This window comes from Glycine max, chromosome 9 (assembly GCF_000004515.6).
Source record: "Glycine max cultivar Williams 82 chromosome 9, Glycine_max_v4.0, whole genome shotgun sequence".
Taxonomy (NCBI): Eukaryota; Viridiplantae; Streptophyta; class Magnoliopsida; order Fabales; family Fabaceae; genus Glycine; species Glycine max.
Window position 1 is genome coordinate 655,578 of NC_038245.2, and position 20,909 is coordinate 676,486.

The 20,909-nt window shown below is 32.0% G+C and overlaps 2 protein-coding genes across 2 annotated transcripts; one reads left to right on the forward strand and one right to left on the reverse strand.

Moving 5' to 3' along the window:
• The first annotated feature begins 5,056 nt into the window (after positions 1 to 5,056).
• LOC100808025 (1-aminocyclopropane-1-carboxylate oxidase) lies at positions 5,057 to 7,604 on the forward strand. Its single transcript, XM_003534675.5, has 4 exons — positions 5,057 to 5,257; positions 5,367 to 5,593; positions 6,097 to 6,430; positions 6,946 to 7,604. Exons 1-4 carry the CDS (start codon positions 5,153 to 5,155, stop codon positions 7,234 to 7,236), a joined length of 957 nt encoding a protein of 318 aa, XP_003534723.1. The 5' UTR covers positions 5,057 to 5,152; the 3' UTR covers positions 7,237 to 7,604.
• Positions 7,605 to 15,140: 7,536 nt separating this feature from the next.
• PTOX (plastid terminal oxidase) lies at positions 15,141 to 19,765 on the reverse strand. Its single transcript, NM_001255210.3, has 9 exons — positions 19,446 to 19,765; positions 19,192 to 19,369; positions 18,713 to 18,806; positions 18,332 to 18,447; positions 17,206 to 17,314; positions 16,615 to 16,683; positions 16,060 to 16,131; positions 15,930 to 15,977; positions 15,141 to 15,545 (listed from the first exon to the last, which is right to left on the reverse strand). Exons 1-9 carry the CDS (start codon positions 19,544 to 19,546, stop codon positions 15,334 to 15,336), a joined length of 999 nt encoding a protein of 332 aa, NP_001242139.2. The 5' UTR covers positions 19,547 to 19,765; the 3' UTR covers positions 15,141 to 15,333.
• Positions 19,766 to 20,909: the final 1,144 nt, after the last annotated feature.

Consider the following 20,909-nt stretch of genomic DNA (forward strand, 5'->3'; position numbering starts at 1 on the left):
TCATTTTTTTAATCTTAATGAAGTAAGTAATTAAGTCTTATATAAAAAAACGAAAAAAGTTCATGCAAATACAACTAGTTGCATATAAAGTATAAACTAAATATCACCATATATATAACATGAGCTGCGCAAGAAAAACTATACATATAACATGGACTAAAGTGCTCGGTTTCTTTTTCTTTTTATCGCACACATAAAACGCGCCTTTAATTGAAAATATTGCATAAATGATAAATCCATTAAACAAAGCAAGTAGACATAAACAGAACATCAAGTCAATTGACGTGCCAGAAAACGTGTAGATATTACTTTTGTTCTTTCTTTTTTCTATCGGCACGAGCAGATATTACGTATCAGTATTGTCGTTAGAAGAACTGGGATATATAACATAGCGTACAAAGGTTCATGTTTCCTATAATAACCGAAGGAAATAATTAATGTGAGTAGGCTTTATAATATTGCATTTCCAAAAATATAATTTAGGGCCGCCAAATTCATGCACGCTCGAGCGATGGCTTGTCTTGTGTCATTTTTGGACCCTCTTGCTGGCTGCTGCCTAATCTTTATATTAGCGTATCCATCATAATGAGGTCATTGGTCAATTTCTTCTTAGCATTTTAATTAATTAGCTATGATATTTTATTTTGGTTCTTGTTGTATGATCACTTTCAAATTCTATTTATCTATCGCCATAAGTTTCTCTGTTTACCAAATAAGAATAATAAAACGAAAAAGCTAGTTTTAAGTGTGCTCCTGTATACATGCATCGATCTAGCTCATGCAATGAACAATATTAAGGATGGTGACATTTCCTTTTTCTATTTCATCTATAAGTGTCTTCTGGTTAACTAATTACCAAATACGAATAATAAAACGAAAAAGCTAGCGTAAGTATGCTCATATACATGCATCGATTTCATGCAATGAAGGGTATTAAGGATGATGACATTTCCTTATAGGATGATTATCAAACCATTATTCATTACAAAATTAGTGGGAAGTTGTTTGATTAGTATATATGTAATATCAAATAATGTTTTTGCGTATGAAAAGCGCACCTATATATGTCTACGTGAATAGATTTGTTTAAATAGCATAATAATTACGCGATTCATCGTCATAATTTTGTCGAGTTAAAGAATAACCAATTGAGAAGAGAGGATAATTTATTTTGGTATCATGATGTCGATCTAAAGCTTAGATTCATGTCTGTCCTTTATAGGATGTATACAAATGAGAGGCTATACGACAGATCTTTTTCTTCATAGTTACATTAACGAGTCGATGCTTCCAGATAAGAAAAAAGACAAGAGGGTTAGAATATATAGGAGAAAATTAAGAAAAAAAATTAGAATAAGAAAAGCCCGAATGAAAATGACATTGATCAGATGCGCGTGTGAGAGGAAAGGTGGTAAAGCCACTTGTGGTTGTGGGGTTGGGTCAAATTAATTCAGATGAGGAAACCAAGAGAGATCCCATTCCCTACCAAAACCGAAGATGACACAAACTCTTAAGGAAGAACATGGTCACATTAATTTCAAGTGTCAAAAGATGGTGGGGGTCCATCAATATGTGCGCACATATATACATTCTCCACGAGTTTTTCTATCGATCTGCTCTGTCTTTTAAAACTAATTTCATAATTAAAACTTCCCTTCCAATTATTTTTCTGATCTCTTTCCTTTTCCCGATATTAATGTTTCCCACCCAACTTGGTTTGTTTCTATATTCTTCAAGTTCAAGTGGCACAACTCATATGGTGAAAGCATTCTCCTCTCTCTCTCTCTCTCTGAACAAGTCATTCTCCTCTCTTTAGTTCTAAAAACATTAGCAATTTATTCAAAATTCAAACTAATTATTTATTTTAGCCTCTAAGCTACCATTATATGCACAAAAACTCATTACATAAATATGTCTGAAGAGATAGATAAATATAAAACTTTTACAGTACATGACAAAGTTATATAAGCACATTTAACTTGGAAAAGTTATTAGATGGACCTGAATTAGGTGATCTTCATTAATCTTTATATAATACGTATAACATGTAATTAAGAATTTTTTTTCATAAATTGAAAAATTCAAATATGTATCATATAAAAACTGAATGAGATCATGAACAAATACAAATCATAAACTGTCTAATAATTTCTTACATGAGAAGATCATATCCTATTATTTGCAACTCAAAGTAGCATTAATGCTTCATTAACTAGAGAAAATAAACTTTATTTCTTTGAAAATGTGACATCCTACACACTTCAAAAGTTAGTCATTTTAATTAACTCAATATATTGGCTGCACACAGCATACCCATGTGTTAAATTGTTAAAAATTGTTCGATTTTTTTTAGGTAAATATAATTATATTAAGGTGAGAATAAGTAATACTCCCATATAAATCAGATCAACCAGAACAACAGTTCCAGTTTTTAAAAACATCAAATAGCTAAATAGAAATAATAAGAACAAGATGATAATACCAATCTTGTTCCTTACCAATATTTCTATAACTACCTACATAATATCAATCTTGCAAATTTTGCTATTCGACAGATCGATTTAAGAACTCCAACAGGTTTGTGCTCCAATCATAAAATGAGAGATGTTTTAGCTTTGTTTTGCATGCATGATATCCATAACCAAGCACGAACCACAATTGAGTTCCTTAAAGATTCCGCATCCACCTCTTGGTTATTAAAAACAACATTGTTCCGCAATAATCAAATGCCTCAAACTGTCGCAAACCATAAGACCATCAATCTGTCATTTAATTCTTTTCTTCCAGAACTCAAAAAGTGTTGCTGAAAGTGTTCCAATGGTTTGTAGTGTTTTTTTAACTATCTATAAGCCTAGTCAATTCTAGCACCTGCTCCATATACTTGACGCTATCGAACACAAGAAAAACAAGTGTTCTAATGTTTCTTCCTGGTGATGGCATAATGGACATGAGAAGTCCATGTTGTCAAGCCTAATATTCATTCTCCTCAAGTTTGATCTAATTGGCAAGTTGCCATGCACGATTCTCCACATCAAAAAAGAAACATTTGAGGGCATGCACTTGTTATCTCCATAGCTCATCGTAAACATGTAACGTTTCTACAACTCAAAGACCTCTCCTTAGAAGGCTATACGCATTGCTAGCCGAAAAAGTTCCCGAGGACATTGTGTCCACACCAACAAGTCCTTTTCATTTTGCTCCCACCGATATTGTTGAGTTCCTCCATAAACCTTTGGAAAATTGATTCCTCCCAATTAAACCATTCCCTCATCCACTTTAGTTTCCAAACCCATCTCCCTTCAACCTAAGACCCTAGCTCAGCAATCCTCGCATTCTTGTTTTGTGAGTTAGCAAAAATCCTTGGATATCTTTCCAAGAAGGTTTGATTTTCAAGCCATTACCTTCCACCTAGATTTACTTTCAAACCATCCCCCCACGTCCACATCTCAGGTAGCTTTCAAAAAAGTCCTTCCACCGAACCGATTCCTTGCCATCTCCACCCAAAGTAAAAAATGTCTCCATATTTTGCTTTAAGTAATTTACATCGTAAACTTTGTTGGAACAAGTCATTCTCCATCGCCATTTGGCTAAGAGGGCTTGATTAAATTCTTTTAAACTTTTCACCCAGCCTCCTTCCTTCTTTTCTTGGCAAATCTTCTCCCAATTAACCCAACATATCTTTCTTTCATCATCACCCCCCCCCCCCCCACACACACACACACACTCCCTTTGTAATTTGTTGATTTCTCTAATGACTCTTGTAGGAATCTTAAGGAAAGAAAAAAAGTATAGAGATAAGGATGTCAATTTAATAAGACAAAGTCTTCCTCCATATGATAGTTGCCTTTTGCTTCCAACTTGCAAGCCTATTATTGATCTTTTGAATGATAGGTTGCCAAGTCCCTTCTATCCTTGGGTTAGCTCCAAGGGGGATTCCTAGGAACACAAATGAAAGTTACATCATTTTACAATTAAGAAGAGAAGCAAACCTTTCAATTATTGCTTCCTCCTAGCTTGTTCTTGTGGGAATTGACATTGAGTCCGGAAACAAGTTTGAAATATCTCAAAGCACTTTCCATATACTATCGATTTTCCAAAGTGGCATCCCCAAACATAAGTGTGTCATCTGCATGAGATCGAAACCTCCAAGTTATCCATTCTCACCTTCACACCGAGTAATTTCTTGGCTATCATAGCTTGCCTCAAGAGTCCCATAAGTCCCTCTACCACCATCAAGAAGAGGAAAGGAGCAAGTGGATCACCTTCCCTCAATCCCTTTTGTGTGTAAAATTATGTAATTGAACTATCTTTCACCAAAACATTATTCACTTAACTAAAGTCTGTGATCAGCTTGTAAGATAGAAAAACATTATTTAAGTGTATAATTATTATCTGTTCATATCATATTTAAATTTTAATGAGTTTATTTTTATACTAAATTCTTTATTGTCATTCAATTACAATTTTTTTAAATATAACATCTAAAATAATTCTTATAAAATTCATTAATTTTATATATATGACAATTTGTAATTAAATAATAATGTAACTTTTACGGTGTCTTTTTTTAAATTAAATTCTTTTATATATTATTATGAAATTCAAAGTATATATTCATTTTAATATTTTAAACACAAAAAATTGTTAATTCATTTTTTACTGATTAATTTTATTGATTCAACATTCTTCCCATTTTAAATTTGTAATATTTTAGCCTTTCCATTTAAAATGATGAAAGTTGATTGATGTTTGTTAAAAAAATAATGAGAGTTTTAGTAGTCTTAGAGCATATACTTTGTTTAATGTTCAACTAGGTTCTTAAACTTTTGTATAAAAGTTAGAGTTCCTTACACTTCTTTTAATTTGATTTAATTTAGATTATAACAAAATATGTTGAAAATTATATATATATATATATATATATATATATATATATATATATATATATATATTAAAGCAACATGTCATGCGTCCGAACTACTTTTTCTCATTTCTTATTAATTAAATAAATTTCTAGCGTTCTTAATTAGCCGCTCCTCAAGTTGAGGCCTATAAATACATTAGATTGCACCTCTGAGAACAACACTCCTGGCAGCATATACTCATAAATCACATAGCTAGTTGTTTAAAGTAAGAGAGAAGAAAGAAGCAAATGGCAAACTTTCCAGTTGTTGACATGGGGAAGCTTAACACCGAAGAGAGACCTGCAGCCATGGAGATTATAAAAGATGCCTGTGAGAACTGGGGTTTCTTTGAGGTACTAATTAATTACTATGTCCCCCACCAAAGAAAATTTAATTTTCTCTTGCATGTGTTTTTTGTGAAAAAGGCTTTTATTAATTTTGTGCGGTGTTTGTTTTTCAAAGTTGGTGAACCATGGGATATCCATTGAGCTTATGGACACAGTGGAGAAGCTCACAAAAGAGCATTACAAGAAGACTATGGAGCAAAGGTTCAAAGAAATGGTGACCAGCAAAGGTCTTGAGTCAGTTCAGTCAGAAATCAATGACTTGGACTGGGAAAGCACCTTTTTCCTGCGCCATCTTCCACTCTCCAACGTTTCAGACAACGCAGATCTTGATCAAGATTACAGGTCACACTTAATTACATTAATAGACACGTTTGGATTAAAATTTACAAATATGTAAAAACAACCCTTTTTTCTTTTATTTCAAACTGGACTTCAATGTAAAATTGAGTTATAACTTTGATTACAATCAGACCTAACTAAAAATAAAATAAAAGGATTTTTTAGTCTCCCAACATATATATATATATATATATATATATGTATGTATATATATATGGCTATTTAATTAGTTTACTCTCTAGCTATAACTTCAATTTAAGTTTCTCCAAAAAACTCGGTTTGATGATAACTTGGTTTCTCTCAAAAGTTAGTTTTTCTTTTCAAACTCAGTTCGCAAAATAGGAAATCTTTCAAATTTATGTTTGCAAACTTTAACCCAATTCATGCACTAATTAGTTAAATCATATCTTGCGCATATTTTAAGTTTAATTTCTTGGTACAAAAAAAGCTGTATCTCACGGGGACACATGTATACGTCCTTTGTGTTTTGTTCTTTTTTCTTTCAGGAAGACAATGAAGAAATTTGCTCTGGAACTGGAGAAACTTGCAGAGCAGCTTCTAGACTTGCTATGCGAGAATCTGGGCCTGGAGAAAGGGTACCTGAAGAAGGTGTTCTACGGATCCAAGGGTCCAAATTTTGGGACAAAAGTGAGCAACTACCCTCCTTGTCCCACCCCTGATCTGATCAAGGGACTAAGAGCTCACACTGATGCTGGTGGCATAATTCTACTCTTCCAAGATGACAAGGTGAGTGGCTTGCAGCTCCTCAAGGATGACCAGTGGATCGATGTCCCACCAATGCGTCACTCCATTGTAATCAACCTTGGTGACCAACTTGAGGTACATACATACATACTTACTATATCTACATGCCGACATGCCCCACTACCCTATATAATGTTTCTCACTCGTCACTTTTCACCAAATGTTAACCGCTAGTACTCCGATTTAGGATCTGTTTAAATATAAACTTAGAAGTATTTTTTAGAATTTTTCAAAGTTTCTTTATTGGAAAAATAATTCTCTCTTTCAAACGCAACTCTCAAAAAAACAATTATGACTTATATATAAAAGATATATCCTAAGAAACTTAAATATATTTTTTTATTAAAATACTTAAAATTGTGTTATTTAAATATAATTATGACTTATATAATAAATATTTTTTTCTTTTATTCCTTACACAACTCCATTAAAGGCATTGGTTAACAGCATCTATTCATACATACACGTTGCAATCAAAGATCATGGTGTGATATATATAGCCTTGGCGCATTGAGTGCATTATTAACTTTAAATTCTTGTACATGATTTTAATAGTGAGTTTTGTGCTTTTGTGGGCGTGACATTAACAGGTCATAACCAATGGCAAGTACAAGAGTGTGATGCACCGAGTGATTGCTCAAACCGATGGTACCAGAATGTCCATAGCTTCTTTCTACAACCCTGGTGATGATGCTGTCATTTCTCCTGCACCAGCCTTGGTGAAGGAATTAGATGAGACAAGCCAAGTGTACCCAAAATTTGTGTTTGATGATTACATGAAGCTCTATGCTGGTCTCAAGTTTCAGGCTAAAGAGCCAAGGTTTGAAGCTATGAAGGCCAATGCAAGCGTAGTTGATGTGGGGGCCATAGCCACAGTTTGAGTCTCAGGGCTCTCAGCATGTGGAATCGGTTATGTGTGTTTCTGTTAATAATAAACAAAGGCTACTCACAACATATTACTAGTGTTTGGTGTCCTTGGATAATTGGCATGGAAGCTTGTGCTTGTGCAGTATAATCAAACCTTATATAGTTCAAAAAATAAAAGTTATTAGGTTGATCTTAATTAGTTTGTGCGTGTGATCCATGATATGATGTCGCCTGTGATATGATGGTTAAGATAGTGTGGTATGTAGTGATACACTGTTTTAGAAAGTAGTCTCATCTTGCCCATATTACAAGGAACTGTCTCTCATAATTCCTCTTTGGCTTATGATTATATGAACAATATAGAGTGAACGATATATTCTTACTTTTTTCTTTCTATATATATTACTCCATATTACCTTTTCTTCTATGATTAAAAAGAAAATAAATAAACTCACATTTAAAATCTTCTTTCTTCTTATATATTATAACAAGTGGAGTGTGTGAGGAATCCTATAAAGAAATAGAATGTGAAAAATAGAGAGGGATTTCAAATAAAATTAACCCAAAATATAAACACCAATTACCCACTGGAAATTAAAGTGAAGATACAGAAGACAGTTAAAGTGTGTGAAGTGGCCTAAGGGAATTGACGACTCCTAAGCACTAGTAATCTACTATTTCCCATCTTTTTCTCGCAAGTGGGGACACATCCAAAGAAGAACATTGAAATAAATGAAAATATCGAAAGGAGAAAAAGGATTTTCTCTTGATTTCTTTTCTTTATTATTCTCATGAAATGGAACGGCTCACATGTAACCTTATCATTTGGACAATTTTGTTTGATGACGTTACAAAAACAATGCTTATTTGGATTTATTTTGGGCAGTTAATTAGTTGATTGAACTTTAATATCCACGTAAAATATTTACATATGTAGCGACAGTAACCCAAACCCTGTTGTCAAATCTTGTTCCAATCTCTGGATTGAGTACCATGTCCCGTGGTTTTGGTTATGCATAGGTGATGATGTGATGTAAAGGCAAAAGTGCAAAACATTAAATCGTTATTTAGTAACTACTCCCTTGTTAACTTCAATTACGCCAAACGTGTATTTCAGATGGCATTGGTCTTACTCATGATATATTTTAAAAGATTTAATTATTCACTTGATCTCAACTACTCTCTCCCTTGTATGCTTGTGCCTTGTTAATTTATTTTCTTGATAAAAAAAAAATAAAGTTCAATTGCATGTTGGACTATTAATTAATGTCATTCCAACCTCTCATATCGGTTTACTTACTCTTTAAAGGGGGAGGGAATACCAGTCCTTCTGATTGGTAATTAATTAAGTTTCCATTTGAGGAACTGAAAGGTACAATAATGATATGTTATAAACTATTGGACCGCGACCAAACAAGAATTTTAATCATGTTAACAATCTAAAGTTGGTAAGAAAGCAGCTTCCTTGGATTTGAAACCCAACGCTGAATGGCTGCCAGTAGCATCTGGAAATTAATTAAAGTATTGGGGGAAAAGTAGGTCAGGGTGTAATTGATAAGAAACTAAATGGATTCTTGTTTTATACTGTTTCATTCTGATTTATTAAACCTCTATGGGGAATTTCTACAAGTCATGATGCTGTATTGGGACCACAAGCACCACTTCTCCAAATATAACTTCCCGGCCCAAAAAAAGTACTTAAAATCTATTTGGATTTGATAAAATATAAAAAGAGAAATGATAGAAAGCACAATCTAACACGAAAAAAAATTAGTATATGATTGAGAATCATTATGCTTTCAACTAATCTAATATCAACTAATTTAAATATCATTTATAATTAAGTGTTATTAAATTTTTTTATAAATTAAGAAACTTAAATATGTGTCATATAAATATTGGTCAAGATCATAGACATATGATGATTGCATACTTTTTAATAACTTTTCATCTAACATACTTTGTATTATTAGTTAAAATTCGTTCAAAAACATTTAATCTTGAGAGTTTTACTTTTTATTAAATGAATCTCAATTATGATTTTACGGTTTTTAATAAATTTTAAGTCATTGAAAAGAGTTTGGTAGAAGAATTTATATATATATATATATATATATATATATATATATATATATATATATATAATTAGAAGGATTGTGTTAAAAAAATGATTTACTCATAAAAATATTATGAAAGGAAAATCACCAACTTGTCGTACTAATAATATGAAGAAAATAATTAAGTAAATCATGTGAATAGGATATGTGTTGCATACTTGCATTGAATTGATCACTTAATTTCCATCAACAACATATATTTTCCCTGTATTACTTAATTGCTGGTAATCTTAATGACAAGTTTGTATTATCCCGTTGTATGAGATTAATAATTTAATGGATTCGCATTACATGCTAGACAGAAAATTGCGGTTGCGCAGTAAATAATTCCCGTTGAGAGCACCAGCAAATGTTGCTCACTTTTCCAGTCAAAAAAGGCACTCTAGCATGTAACTGACAGTGCATAATCTTTGATGAAAGTGACAAGGCAAGTTTTTTTTTTAATTAAAAAAAACAGAGTCATAGGTGACTGGGTAAGGTAATTATATGCTCCTCTAACTTGAGCTTTTAATATAAGGATAAGGATTCTTTCATTCGGCCTTCTACCATGCAAATAATGTCCAAAGAGGAAACAAACCTACAGGCACTGAAAATTATTTTGAAGCTTTATATAGTTTTTTAGTGTAAGTACAAAAAATGACACTTGCATAGACTTCATAACTTATCCTTCAAATTCAGAGTTAGCCATTTAAAATGATACTTCCTCCGATTTTGATTATAAATAATAAAAAAAATTCCTCAAATATAAGCAAATCTCATTTAATTATGTTTTATTTAATAAAATTCTCACCAAATGTTTTTTATTTAATAAGGCTAAGAATTTTTTTATATTTGATATCAAGTTTCAATAAAAGATAATTTAAGAAAAACATTTCCTTTTTAATAAAAAAATACATAATTTAATGAAGTTAATTAATTTTCATAATAAATGTAATATCTTTTTTTACTTATAATCGAGATAAGAAGGAGTAGGTCAAATTGGACAGGATTGAACAAATAATATATGCACAACAATACAGAATATTATAAAACAGTTATGTGAAAGAATAGTTTTTAAAGAATTAATGGATGGTTAGTTCAACTACTTGAATAGATTAGTTCAATTTGTTTTATTGATTTTGTTTTAATTAATAATTTCAGTCTTAAGATTAAACTATATATATATATATATATATATATATATATATATATATATATATAGCTCTTTATATGTTCAGTGAATGTTTAAAGGATCCGTGCTTAAACTTCTTGAAAAAAAATGATTAAAAAATGCATAAAAATTCTTTTATAGATTTTAACAAAATTAATTTATTTTTAGTTTTAAATTGAAAAAAACACGTTTTTATTTAAATAGATAGCTATAATTAGAACTTTTATAGCTTTTTAAAATAACATGAAATTTGATTTTTTTTTTTTTAGATTCTTGTTATTTTTATAAGTTTAAAACAAGCTAACAAAAAAATTTAAATATAATTTTGAAAAAAAAATACTTTTTTTCATATTGAATTAAAACAAGCTATTTTTTTTTTCGTATAACTGGAGACCACAAGGCAAAAAAAATTGAATTCTAGATTGGTTGGACTATTCACTTGATCTATTTCTAACAAACTAATTAGGTTTTATCTTAACAATTCGTTTGATGTTCAAGAAACAATTTTCAAGTGAGTCTTTCCCTGTAGTAATCCGTCCAATTTCCAAGTTTTATCTTGGGTACTTTGTCGCTTTTCATCCTTTGTTTGGGATAGTGTATGATAGGACGAAAAGAAGAATTTTCAAGTGAGTCTTTTCCTGTAGTAATCCGTCCAATTTGCGAGGAGAAAGAGAAGAATTCTTTTTTTAATGACAGAAATACACTTATGCATCTCACATCTAAGATTTTATTTGGGATATTTATGTTACTTTATACATTTGTTTTCTTTTTTTCTTACCAAACAATCTAAACCGTGTACCATTTTTTATTCCTTTTAGATTGTTTAGATTATAAAAAATAAGCAATTTTTAACTAATTAAAATGCCTTGAGAATATAAAAAAAATTAATATTCACTGCTTATAAACTTGAATATAAGCAAAAAAAAAATCATATATGATAGTCCAAAACATAAGTAAATTTTAATTAATTTTATACTAAATAATATTATTCCTCAATGTACTTCATTTAACTAATATTTTATTTAGAATTAGGTAGTGTTTGCACATCTTTTTGATTAAAAAAAATACAAAGAGTGAGAAAAATAAAAGATAGAATGAAATTTTAAAAATGGCAATTATATAAAGATTGTTCTATCAATATGTGGCACTGCTGGATGATAATTTTTACTTTTTATATAGTTATAGATGATCTTTTTTTCATTTTTATATCAAAATTCATTTTAAAACTAAAAATAAGATTGGTAAAATTAAATGATTTTAATTAACATTAATTAGACTTTTAAATATATTTACGTAAGGAAATAATACCAATTTAGAGATGGATATACAAGTTAGGTCTGCCTGCTTCCATTCTTATCTAAATAAATCATACCACACTGACATGCTAATTGAATGAACTTCTTTTTTTGTTTGATTTGCACGTCTACCTCACTTAGCCCGTGAGCTAATGAACCAGTACGCAAGCTGAATAACAATATATATATATATATATATATATATATTTCTAATTTTTAAAAAAGAAAAATGATAGGAAAACCTGAAAAAATTATAAAACAAATTAATAAAAAATGAAAAATGATTAGCATACTGTTAGCAAAAACACACGAAAATATGGATGAAATAATAAAATCATAAAAAAAAAAAAACCTTTGCTTACCTCACTCAAACATCAAATTAAGCATAAAAGCCTCATTAGCAGCATCTAGGTTTTTCTTCCAATCACCCATTCCAGGTTTGAGAAGCAAAAGCCAATTGCAAGTGAACCTTTGTGATTCATTGATTCCCTCTCTTCAGGCAGTACCCAGTAGACACGTAATGAAATAAATAGCTATAAGCTGAAATTTCAAGATATCTTTAATTATCTACTTAAATCCATGTTACAGAACAATCATCAACCATGCACGGCAACAAGCTTATCCTAAGCACTTTGCCACAACTAATCAGTTCATCACACTAAGGTTTTCACTTTCCCTGATAGAAACAACCCATCTGAACATTGGCGTGCAGCGCAGAGGCATTCATATTTTTGTGTTTCCCTTTACCTATTTGCTTTTCTACTTTTGCTTTTGCTTTTGCTTTTTGGAGTACCATCTTATATGGGAAAACTGATTCAGCACTAACAAGAAGTTCACAGCACATCTTGCCTTACCCCCAAAGCATTATCAGCCTTATACAATAGATTTTCTACAACAAACCATGTCTCCAAAAGTAATAAATTCAACGTATGCCCATAATAAAATAAAACCTCATTTTGTAAAATGTACAACGCAAGCAACATTTGGGAGAAGAAACATCAAACAATTTTTTTCAAGAACAAGTGTGCAGACCTCAACAAATTGCAACAGCACACCCAATATAGCATGGGAAGAAGAACGACTGCTCTTTGGTGTGTAACATTGATTAGAAACTGATAATCGTGAAACAAAAAATGAACAGAAATAATTTCTTTCAGATTGCCAAGAATTCGAGCAAACATTAAGAAAAACAACTGAAGAACTATCTAATTTAGGAACTCAAAATTTTTAACTTCCAATTAAAAGGCATCAAAATTCCCCTGAGCTCGGACACTTTGTCCCGAGGCTTCATTGGAGATGCTACTGAGCAGACAAGGACAATATTCCAAAGCCACATATCATTCATCTAAAATTGGACTAGCCTCATTGATCTCTATTTCACCAGTGTAATTGAATTGTGTCCTCTTGATCCTTCCCTTGCATCTCCATTGGCACAATTATTCTTTAGAACCATTGAAATATCAGCCTCAGAAGCTCCTGCAAGCACTCAATAGCAGCATCCAGGATTTTTCTTCTAATCATCCATTCCTGATTTTCATTCAACTAGGTATCGTTGAAATAGCATATTAGCCCAGAAAAGGTGAATCTGCAATCTAATGATAGCTTCTTCTGCAGAGACATCACCCTGACCCCCAACACTGGAGGACTCGCCAACATCAGTACCCCTTCCCTGCTGTTTCTTTCTTCTCAATTTTTTTCTTTCTTGCTTGCATTGGGATCCTTTATCTCATTTGCTCTCGGTCAGTTGCAACCTTACTCTTCTCCTCGGTTAAAAAGCTGTAGTGCGTCATTTTGAAGCAGCTTTATCAAATAATCAATCTATCCTGACCCTCCTCACTAGCCAATTTCCTCAAGTCTCCAAACAAAACTCCATCCTGAGTCAATATATGAAGATGTTGATCAACACCAATCATCCATCTTCGCTTACTTCCATTCCATACCTTCTGTTGCACCAGATTTTTTCCTTTGGAGCATCCTTTTTTACCTTACCAATCCTCACCATCATGAGCTTCAGAAACACATTCACTTGGTGATTCATCACCATTGGTCACTTTTCTTCTTCCAATAAAGGTCAGGACTAACTTCAACATTGTTTATTCTCAGCATCCCAATTGAATCACTTTTATTCGTTTCATGTCCCTTTAGGAGATGCTATCTCAGCCAATCTAAGGAGGTTGTAGTCACTAAATCACCACCATTATCTTTTGCTCACTCTAAAACGGCCATTCACCAGCATCCGTGCAAGCCTAATGTCAAGATCATAAAGAAGCTTGAACCCCAGCCTCAACTTCACGAAACTGTTCCTTCCAGGATTTTTTTTTTCTTTTTTTCTAATTAGGAGATTTAATGGATGTGGTACTGTGGTATGATCTATCTAAAAAGTGTGATCAAAAGCAAGTATGGGGAAAGTCAGACTGGACTTAACCAGGCCTATTTACATGCAGAGCAATACTGGCGGATTGCTTACGAACCTGTTAACAGATACTAAGTTCAGCGGAAAGTGACAATGATATTTCCAGCCAGGAAAAGTTTTTGCAAGCATTTAACTGACATGCAAGAATAACAAGTGTAGGTGAAAGGGGACCATAATTTGTCTTATCTATTAGAATATAGTGAAGAGAAATATCTGGAAAGAAAAGATGAAGTGATCTTCATTATCATCAAATGGTACATTTATACAATCAGGAAATGCTACATATCTGCTGTGATCCGTATCACAGCTGTGGAAGCGAGATAGGAATATCTCAAAATGCATACAGAAGCTGCCACAGTCGGATGTGACACTTGTTACACCAGTAGAAGGTTTAATATTCTCTCTCTCTCTCTCTCTCTCTCTGTATATATATATATATATATATATATATATATATATATATATATATATATATATATATATATATATAAATGGCAGAGGCTGCCATGGCTCTTTGTGGTCATTGCCATTGCTGTGGGGACGTTCCGCTTTCCCCACAAATCAAGAAAAAAATTCGTGAAACTAAAACAAACCTGCCACAGGTAGCAATGGAATTTTGCGTGTTCATGAGGACATAAAAAAAAGAAAAAACAAAAGGTTTTAGCATACACGTTTTCACACCTTATAACCACTCCAATTTGTGTGAACCTTCCAATCCCACCAACCAGCTTCCATCACTGCCATTCTTTGTCCTCTCCAACATTTTGTTATTTTGCCATCATATTTCTTTAAATATTTTTATTTTCATTTATTTTTTCTCTAGTTGTCACAATCTAAATATTTCAGTGATGGATGGTTTCTAAAAGTCAACACATGGAACCCTCTAGCTCTAATGACAAAGTTCCAAATTCCAAAAACAAGGAAAAGAGCAGGAGCAAAATTATAGACAATCTCCATAATATTATTTTCTTTGATAATCCTCAGAGTGTGTGGTATGAATATTTAACCTTTACTTTCTATAAAGACAATTAACCGGAGAGCAACCTTATCCAAATTTCAACTATTTACTACCTCCAATTATTATTCTCTGCCTCCTATCTTATTAAATGAATGTACTATGTATTGTGCCACTTATCTTACTTCACCTTAGCTGCATTAGAAGTAACAGATTTCTTTATACAGTCTACTATTCCTTCACAATCTGCTTCAAGAGCACAGACTGAGCTGTCATCATCCTCTGCATATGAATGAGGTGACCGGAGGTTCCCATGGGTTTGACAAGCCTTCATTGTCTTACAATGTTCAGCTTCATCATCTCTGATGTTTACAAATACATCGTACAGATTCTCTAGATGGGAAATAAATATATTGTTAATCATCAATGTGAGAAACTTTACTGCATTAAAAAGGTTCAATGCAAAGAGGTAATTGGTTTGTTCAGGAGACAAATAATTATACAAAATAAAGGGTGGGGGTGGAAAACCACAAGAATACAATTTTAAGTACAAATGTTTCCACTTCAGGACAGGAGCGATTAACCACACAAATGATATAGAATGTTCAACAAGTGATATATGATTAACCACTTAAAAACTTTAGTGATTAATTATATATATCGAAACTGGACTTGTTTTTAGCAAAATCACCCCCCCCCCCCCCCCCAACCAGACAGAACAAATTCAGTATAGTAAATTAGTAATAAAGTAATGTTGGACCAGGTTTCAAGGCATACCTATCTTAGGTCTTCTTGAATTAGGAACTCTGGAAGTTTGAAATTCATCTGAGGAAAATAATATGGGAAGTGAGAAATTCCAGTTTTTCCTCCAGTAAAAAACCCAGGGTCATAAAAATGAAAAGCTTACCAAATAAATACAAGTCATCTCCTGTATAATAATTCACAGCAACCTCTGGAGCTGGCATTTTTTTCAATTCATCTACAAAAAATTATCAAACTGTCAGAGTTATTGAATCACCATGTACAAATAGACACAATCAAATAAGAATGTGAAGCAAAGAGGAACAACTTTTGGAACCTTCATCAAATAAAGTAATTAATATATTACTTATTAAATAATCAATGCAAGATCATTTATCTGCTTTCTTTTCTGATATGTTTTGGTTTAGACAACAAATTAAGGTGATTTCAAGAACATGTTAATCCAAGTTAGAAAATGAAAAATGTAAGCATCAACATAAAGCTAGAATAACCTCAGCCTGTCATTATTCAACCATGCTACAGCCTAACAGCTCGTCTTAACTTTAATTAATTTTCACATCAAATAAATCATGACTGATGAGCATGTATAAAACCAATGGCTTTCCAGACCTCAATTACAAAAGCATAAAACCAAGAGTTAACATAGAATAAAAATCTAAATAACACAAAAAAGAAAAGGGAAAAGAAAACTCCATAATACCTCCTTGGACCTTGATAAATTTGTCATAAGTTTCAAATGCATGACTCTCTACACATTCCGAAAAGTGATCTGCACTAGCAATAAAGCCATACACATAAAATCAGTAATTGAAGAACCAAGCTTACAGGTACCAAATGGTGGAATGTAATTCAGTCAACATGATGATTAACTGTTGATAATTTAGCAAAAGGAACTATGTCAGTTTCTTCATTCTTCTTTGTTTGCGCTGAACTGCTGATCAGCTGTGTTATTTAAGTTGTTTTAAGTTCAGCAACATAGTTTAATGTCAATTGTTTGCCTCATTTTATTTTTATCAATTGTGCAAGAAACAGAGGCCATATGGGCATCTCAAATACTTTCTCATTTACACTTCCAGTTTACGCCACTGGTATAACCAAACAAATAACTAGTAAAAATATGTGCATAGATGTGCTGGCAACTTCTATCTTTTCAATCAAACAGGTGACATTTTTTCATTTGGGGTCTTCAAAACTCCTCATATGTATACAACTTAACTAAATTTTCAGACCAACGAACTGAAAGATGTAGCATGAATTGAAGTTAAACAAAATTCAAGTATTTAATACTTACATGCCATTCTTGGGCTTACTGCATACATTAAAACTGTCATAATATAATAAAATATTGCAATATGTTGAGCGAGAAAGCGGTCAAACCACCAAGCATTCCCCCCTAGTTCCTGCAATAGAGGTCCAAGCTTATCACATGCAATAAAGTATGTGTACAATAGAGTCACAAATCATGCATGTGATTGCAAATTACAAAACTTGCAAAAATCCCCCCAAAAATATATTTTTGCTCCCCATTTTCATTGATGAAGAATATCTTTCCGGAAAATATTTTCCAGTGTTTAGAGCAGAAAAACATTTTATGTTGGTTGATGTAGAAAAAGCATTTTCTAGAAAAACTATACTCTATGTTGGTAATGCCATGGATCCATTCCATGACAATTCAATAGAACAGAAGATTACAACCATTACAGGAGGAAAAAATTACTTCTCCTAAACTAATCAGACAACAGAAAATATTTAGAAAATGCACCAACTGTATTAAGGAAAATAACTTTCTGGTTTTAATTTTTTAATTTTTTAATTTTCTGGTATTTACCTATTTGGTGTGAAAATATTTTCTGTTATTTGACGACACAAAAAATAAATAATTCAGAAAGCATTTTCCATTGTTTGGTGTAGTAGCAGAAAAGAACACAGCTTCCTGGTCAATTTCTACTTATTATTTTTTTACTATTTTCTTCTGAAAACATTTTCCACTGTCAGGTTATTATCTATAAAAATAAACATGGATATGCACATGATAGGAGTACATTTATGCCACTCAAATCATTATCTTCACAGTGGAACATACCACTGTATAGTGTTTTTAGATACCTCCTAGAATCAATTTTGACCCCCAAAATAATGGTGGAAAATTGAAAAAGTTGAAGCAATTATTTGCAGCTTTTAGTAGAATTGAAAGCTCATCCAAACACATACTATGTTTCCCTCAATTTTCTCCAACTTTCAATCAGGTCTTCTGCTTCAACGGTTGAGTTTACTCATAATACATTCAACTACTAATCCTCTAAAAACAAAACAACTCATGGATGGTGATGGACAACTACCAAGATTTGCAGAATGACACCTTTTGAGAATTAACCAATAAGACATCAGTTACATTAAAAAATTGTCAGAGATCTTACTTCCATGATGAGCAAATGATGCATTTCATTCCAGCTCTCAGCAAAATGCACTTTCAGATAGTCTGCCCGTCTCCACCAGCCAAAACTCTCATACATATGGAGAACTGACATAAAGGCTGCCATAGATAAACAGTACACAGAAATTAATACCAAAAAGTCACAATGAAAATGCCCAGTGACTCCCTACATTTACAAGTAAATTAAGTACACAATTGACAATGATGCTTAACAAGCATAGCAATGTTCACTAGATACAGCCAAAGAATTGCAAGTTCGCTACATCATCATGAAATTTAGAATAACATCAAAAACTAAAACAGGTTCAATTTTTTAAAAAAAAAAGTATAATCAAGTGTAGCAGTAAGGATTTCAAGCACTTACCAAAGTAAGGAACCCTGGCAATAGTTTCAAGCACAAAAAACCTTGCATAGTGTCTATCATGGTACAGAGTATCAAGTATCTTTATGACGGAATCCTGAAATTATCAGTGGAGCTGAAAATAAGTAATAAACAACAAATACTCACATCCTTCTTCCTAGGAATAACAATCCCCAAAAGCAGAACCAACGAGTCAAGAAAGTTTCAACTATATGTAAAATCAAGGTTTTAAAAAACAGTTCGTGACGACAACGCAAACACAATTGTGATTGCATCGGCCGCATTTGTCCGCAGTTTCCCTCAATATCAAGTAACGCGATTAATCTGAAAATGCTTGGTGAATGTTCATACACTTAATAACTCAATTAAAATGTTTTGCTAGAAAGATGAATAATAAATAAGGATGCGTAACAATACAACAGTATATGGTGATTCCGACGGTGAATTTCAGTTGAGTGGTTGAAGGAGGAGAATTAAATTACCGTGAGAAAGATATTCACCGATTGTTCGACCTTGATAATCCGTTTCTCGAACGCAGAGGTGTTAATCGAGTTTCCACTAGTTGATTTATCAGCGGAGTGAAGAGGAGAGGTTTTGGAGGGGAATGAATCCTGCACGATCACTTTTTCCTCTTTATCCTGAAGGAGCGAGGAGCGAGCCCTAGAGAAGAAGATATCAGAGAACGGAACTGATAACAGAGGAACGAAACGAGTGAGGATAGGTTAAGACTACGAACCTGAAAAGTTGTGGAGCTTTATGGATTCGGGAATAGGAGGAAGAAAGTGGTTTGGGAAGAGGCGAAGAAACGAAGAGCGAAGAAGAGAAAATTGCCGCCATGTTTGGAGAGGGAACTTTGTGTGTGTATGAGAGAGAGAGTGTGTGTGTGTGAGATATTAATTGAATTGAAGAGTGGAAATGGGAAAGAGGACCTGAGTGGTCCACGGAGGCATTTGATTTGTCGATTCGCAGCGTGTTGTCATAGGCGGCATTTACGGCAATTCCGGTGATTTCTCATACCAGCGTCCGCACTCGGATCCTTTTTGTTTTTTCTTTCTCAACCAAGTTCCGTTTTCCGTTCTACTTTCAAGTTAAAATTTAATTTTCCTTTTTTTATTGTTAGAAATTTATAACATTCTTTTACTCTACTCAATCAATTAAACTAAATTTTTTTTATAAAAAATATATTTTAATTTAAGAATAAATAATTATTTTATTGTATGAAAATATAATTCTATTATAATTTAATCCTAAGAAAAATCTATCATATTAAACATATAAAAGTGCAATAATTACATCAGCATACAATTTAATATAAATTAATTCTTAAATTTTAAAATTTAACGTTTAATTAATTCTAAAAAAATATAATTTATTATAAAATTAATAGTTGAACATTACTATCTTAAAAAACAAAATAATCTTACAAATTTAATAACAAAATAAAATTATTACATTTTCTTACACATTTAAGAAATTTTTATTCTTTTAAAAATTAAATTATCATTGATTTACATATTCAGAAATAAAAATAATTATTTATTCTTAGTTTAATGAATCAATCTTTAGGTTAATAGAAATTATTATTTTCACATTTTCTTTTTTATCCTTTTCAGACAAAAAATTACGTACTTATTTCTCGTAAAATAATCTTTCTAATCAATGATTTTTTAATATATAAATTACAATTAAAAATAAGCTTGTATCCCAATGTAATTTGCTTATTTTTAATTTGTTTATTATAAATATAAAATGTAATTTATATACTATAATCAGTTGCGTCTTACACAAACTAAAATACTAATTAACCTAAAAAACGAAAAACTAAAATCACACGCGATTTAAGTTAAAGAAGCCCAAAATACAATTAAATAAAGATTATAATATTTATAAAGATACCTTATAAACAAACCGTGAAACAAAAAGGACAGAGAATTTGGCATTCAGTGTTCACAAAGGGTTTCGTAAGCAACTGATCCACCCGTGCTAAAAAAATATAGCAAACTTGTTCGTAAAAATATTACACAAATGGTTAGGTATGAGTTGTATAGCAAAGCAAGTTGTGAAGAGGATTAGTGTGTGGAGGTCCAAAGACGTGGGTTGAATAGCATTTCTTCTCCAGGAAGACGACGTGGTCATGGCAAACTGTGATTAATTTGACATTAGGCATTTATTAAAATATAATAATGACAACTATGGTGAT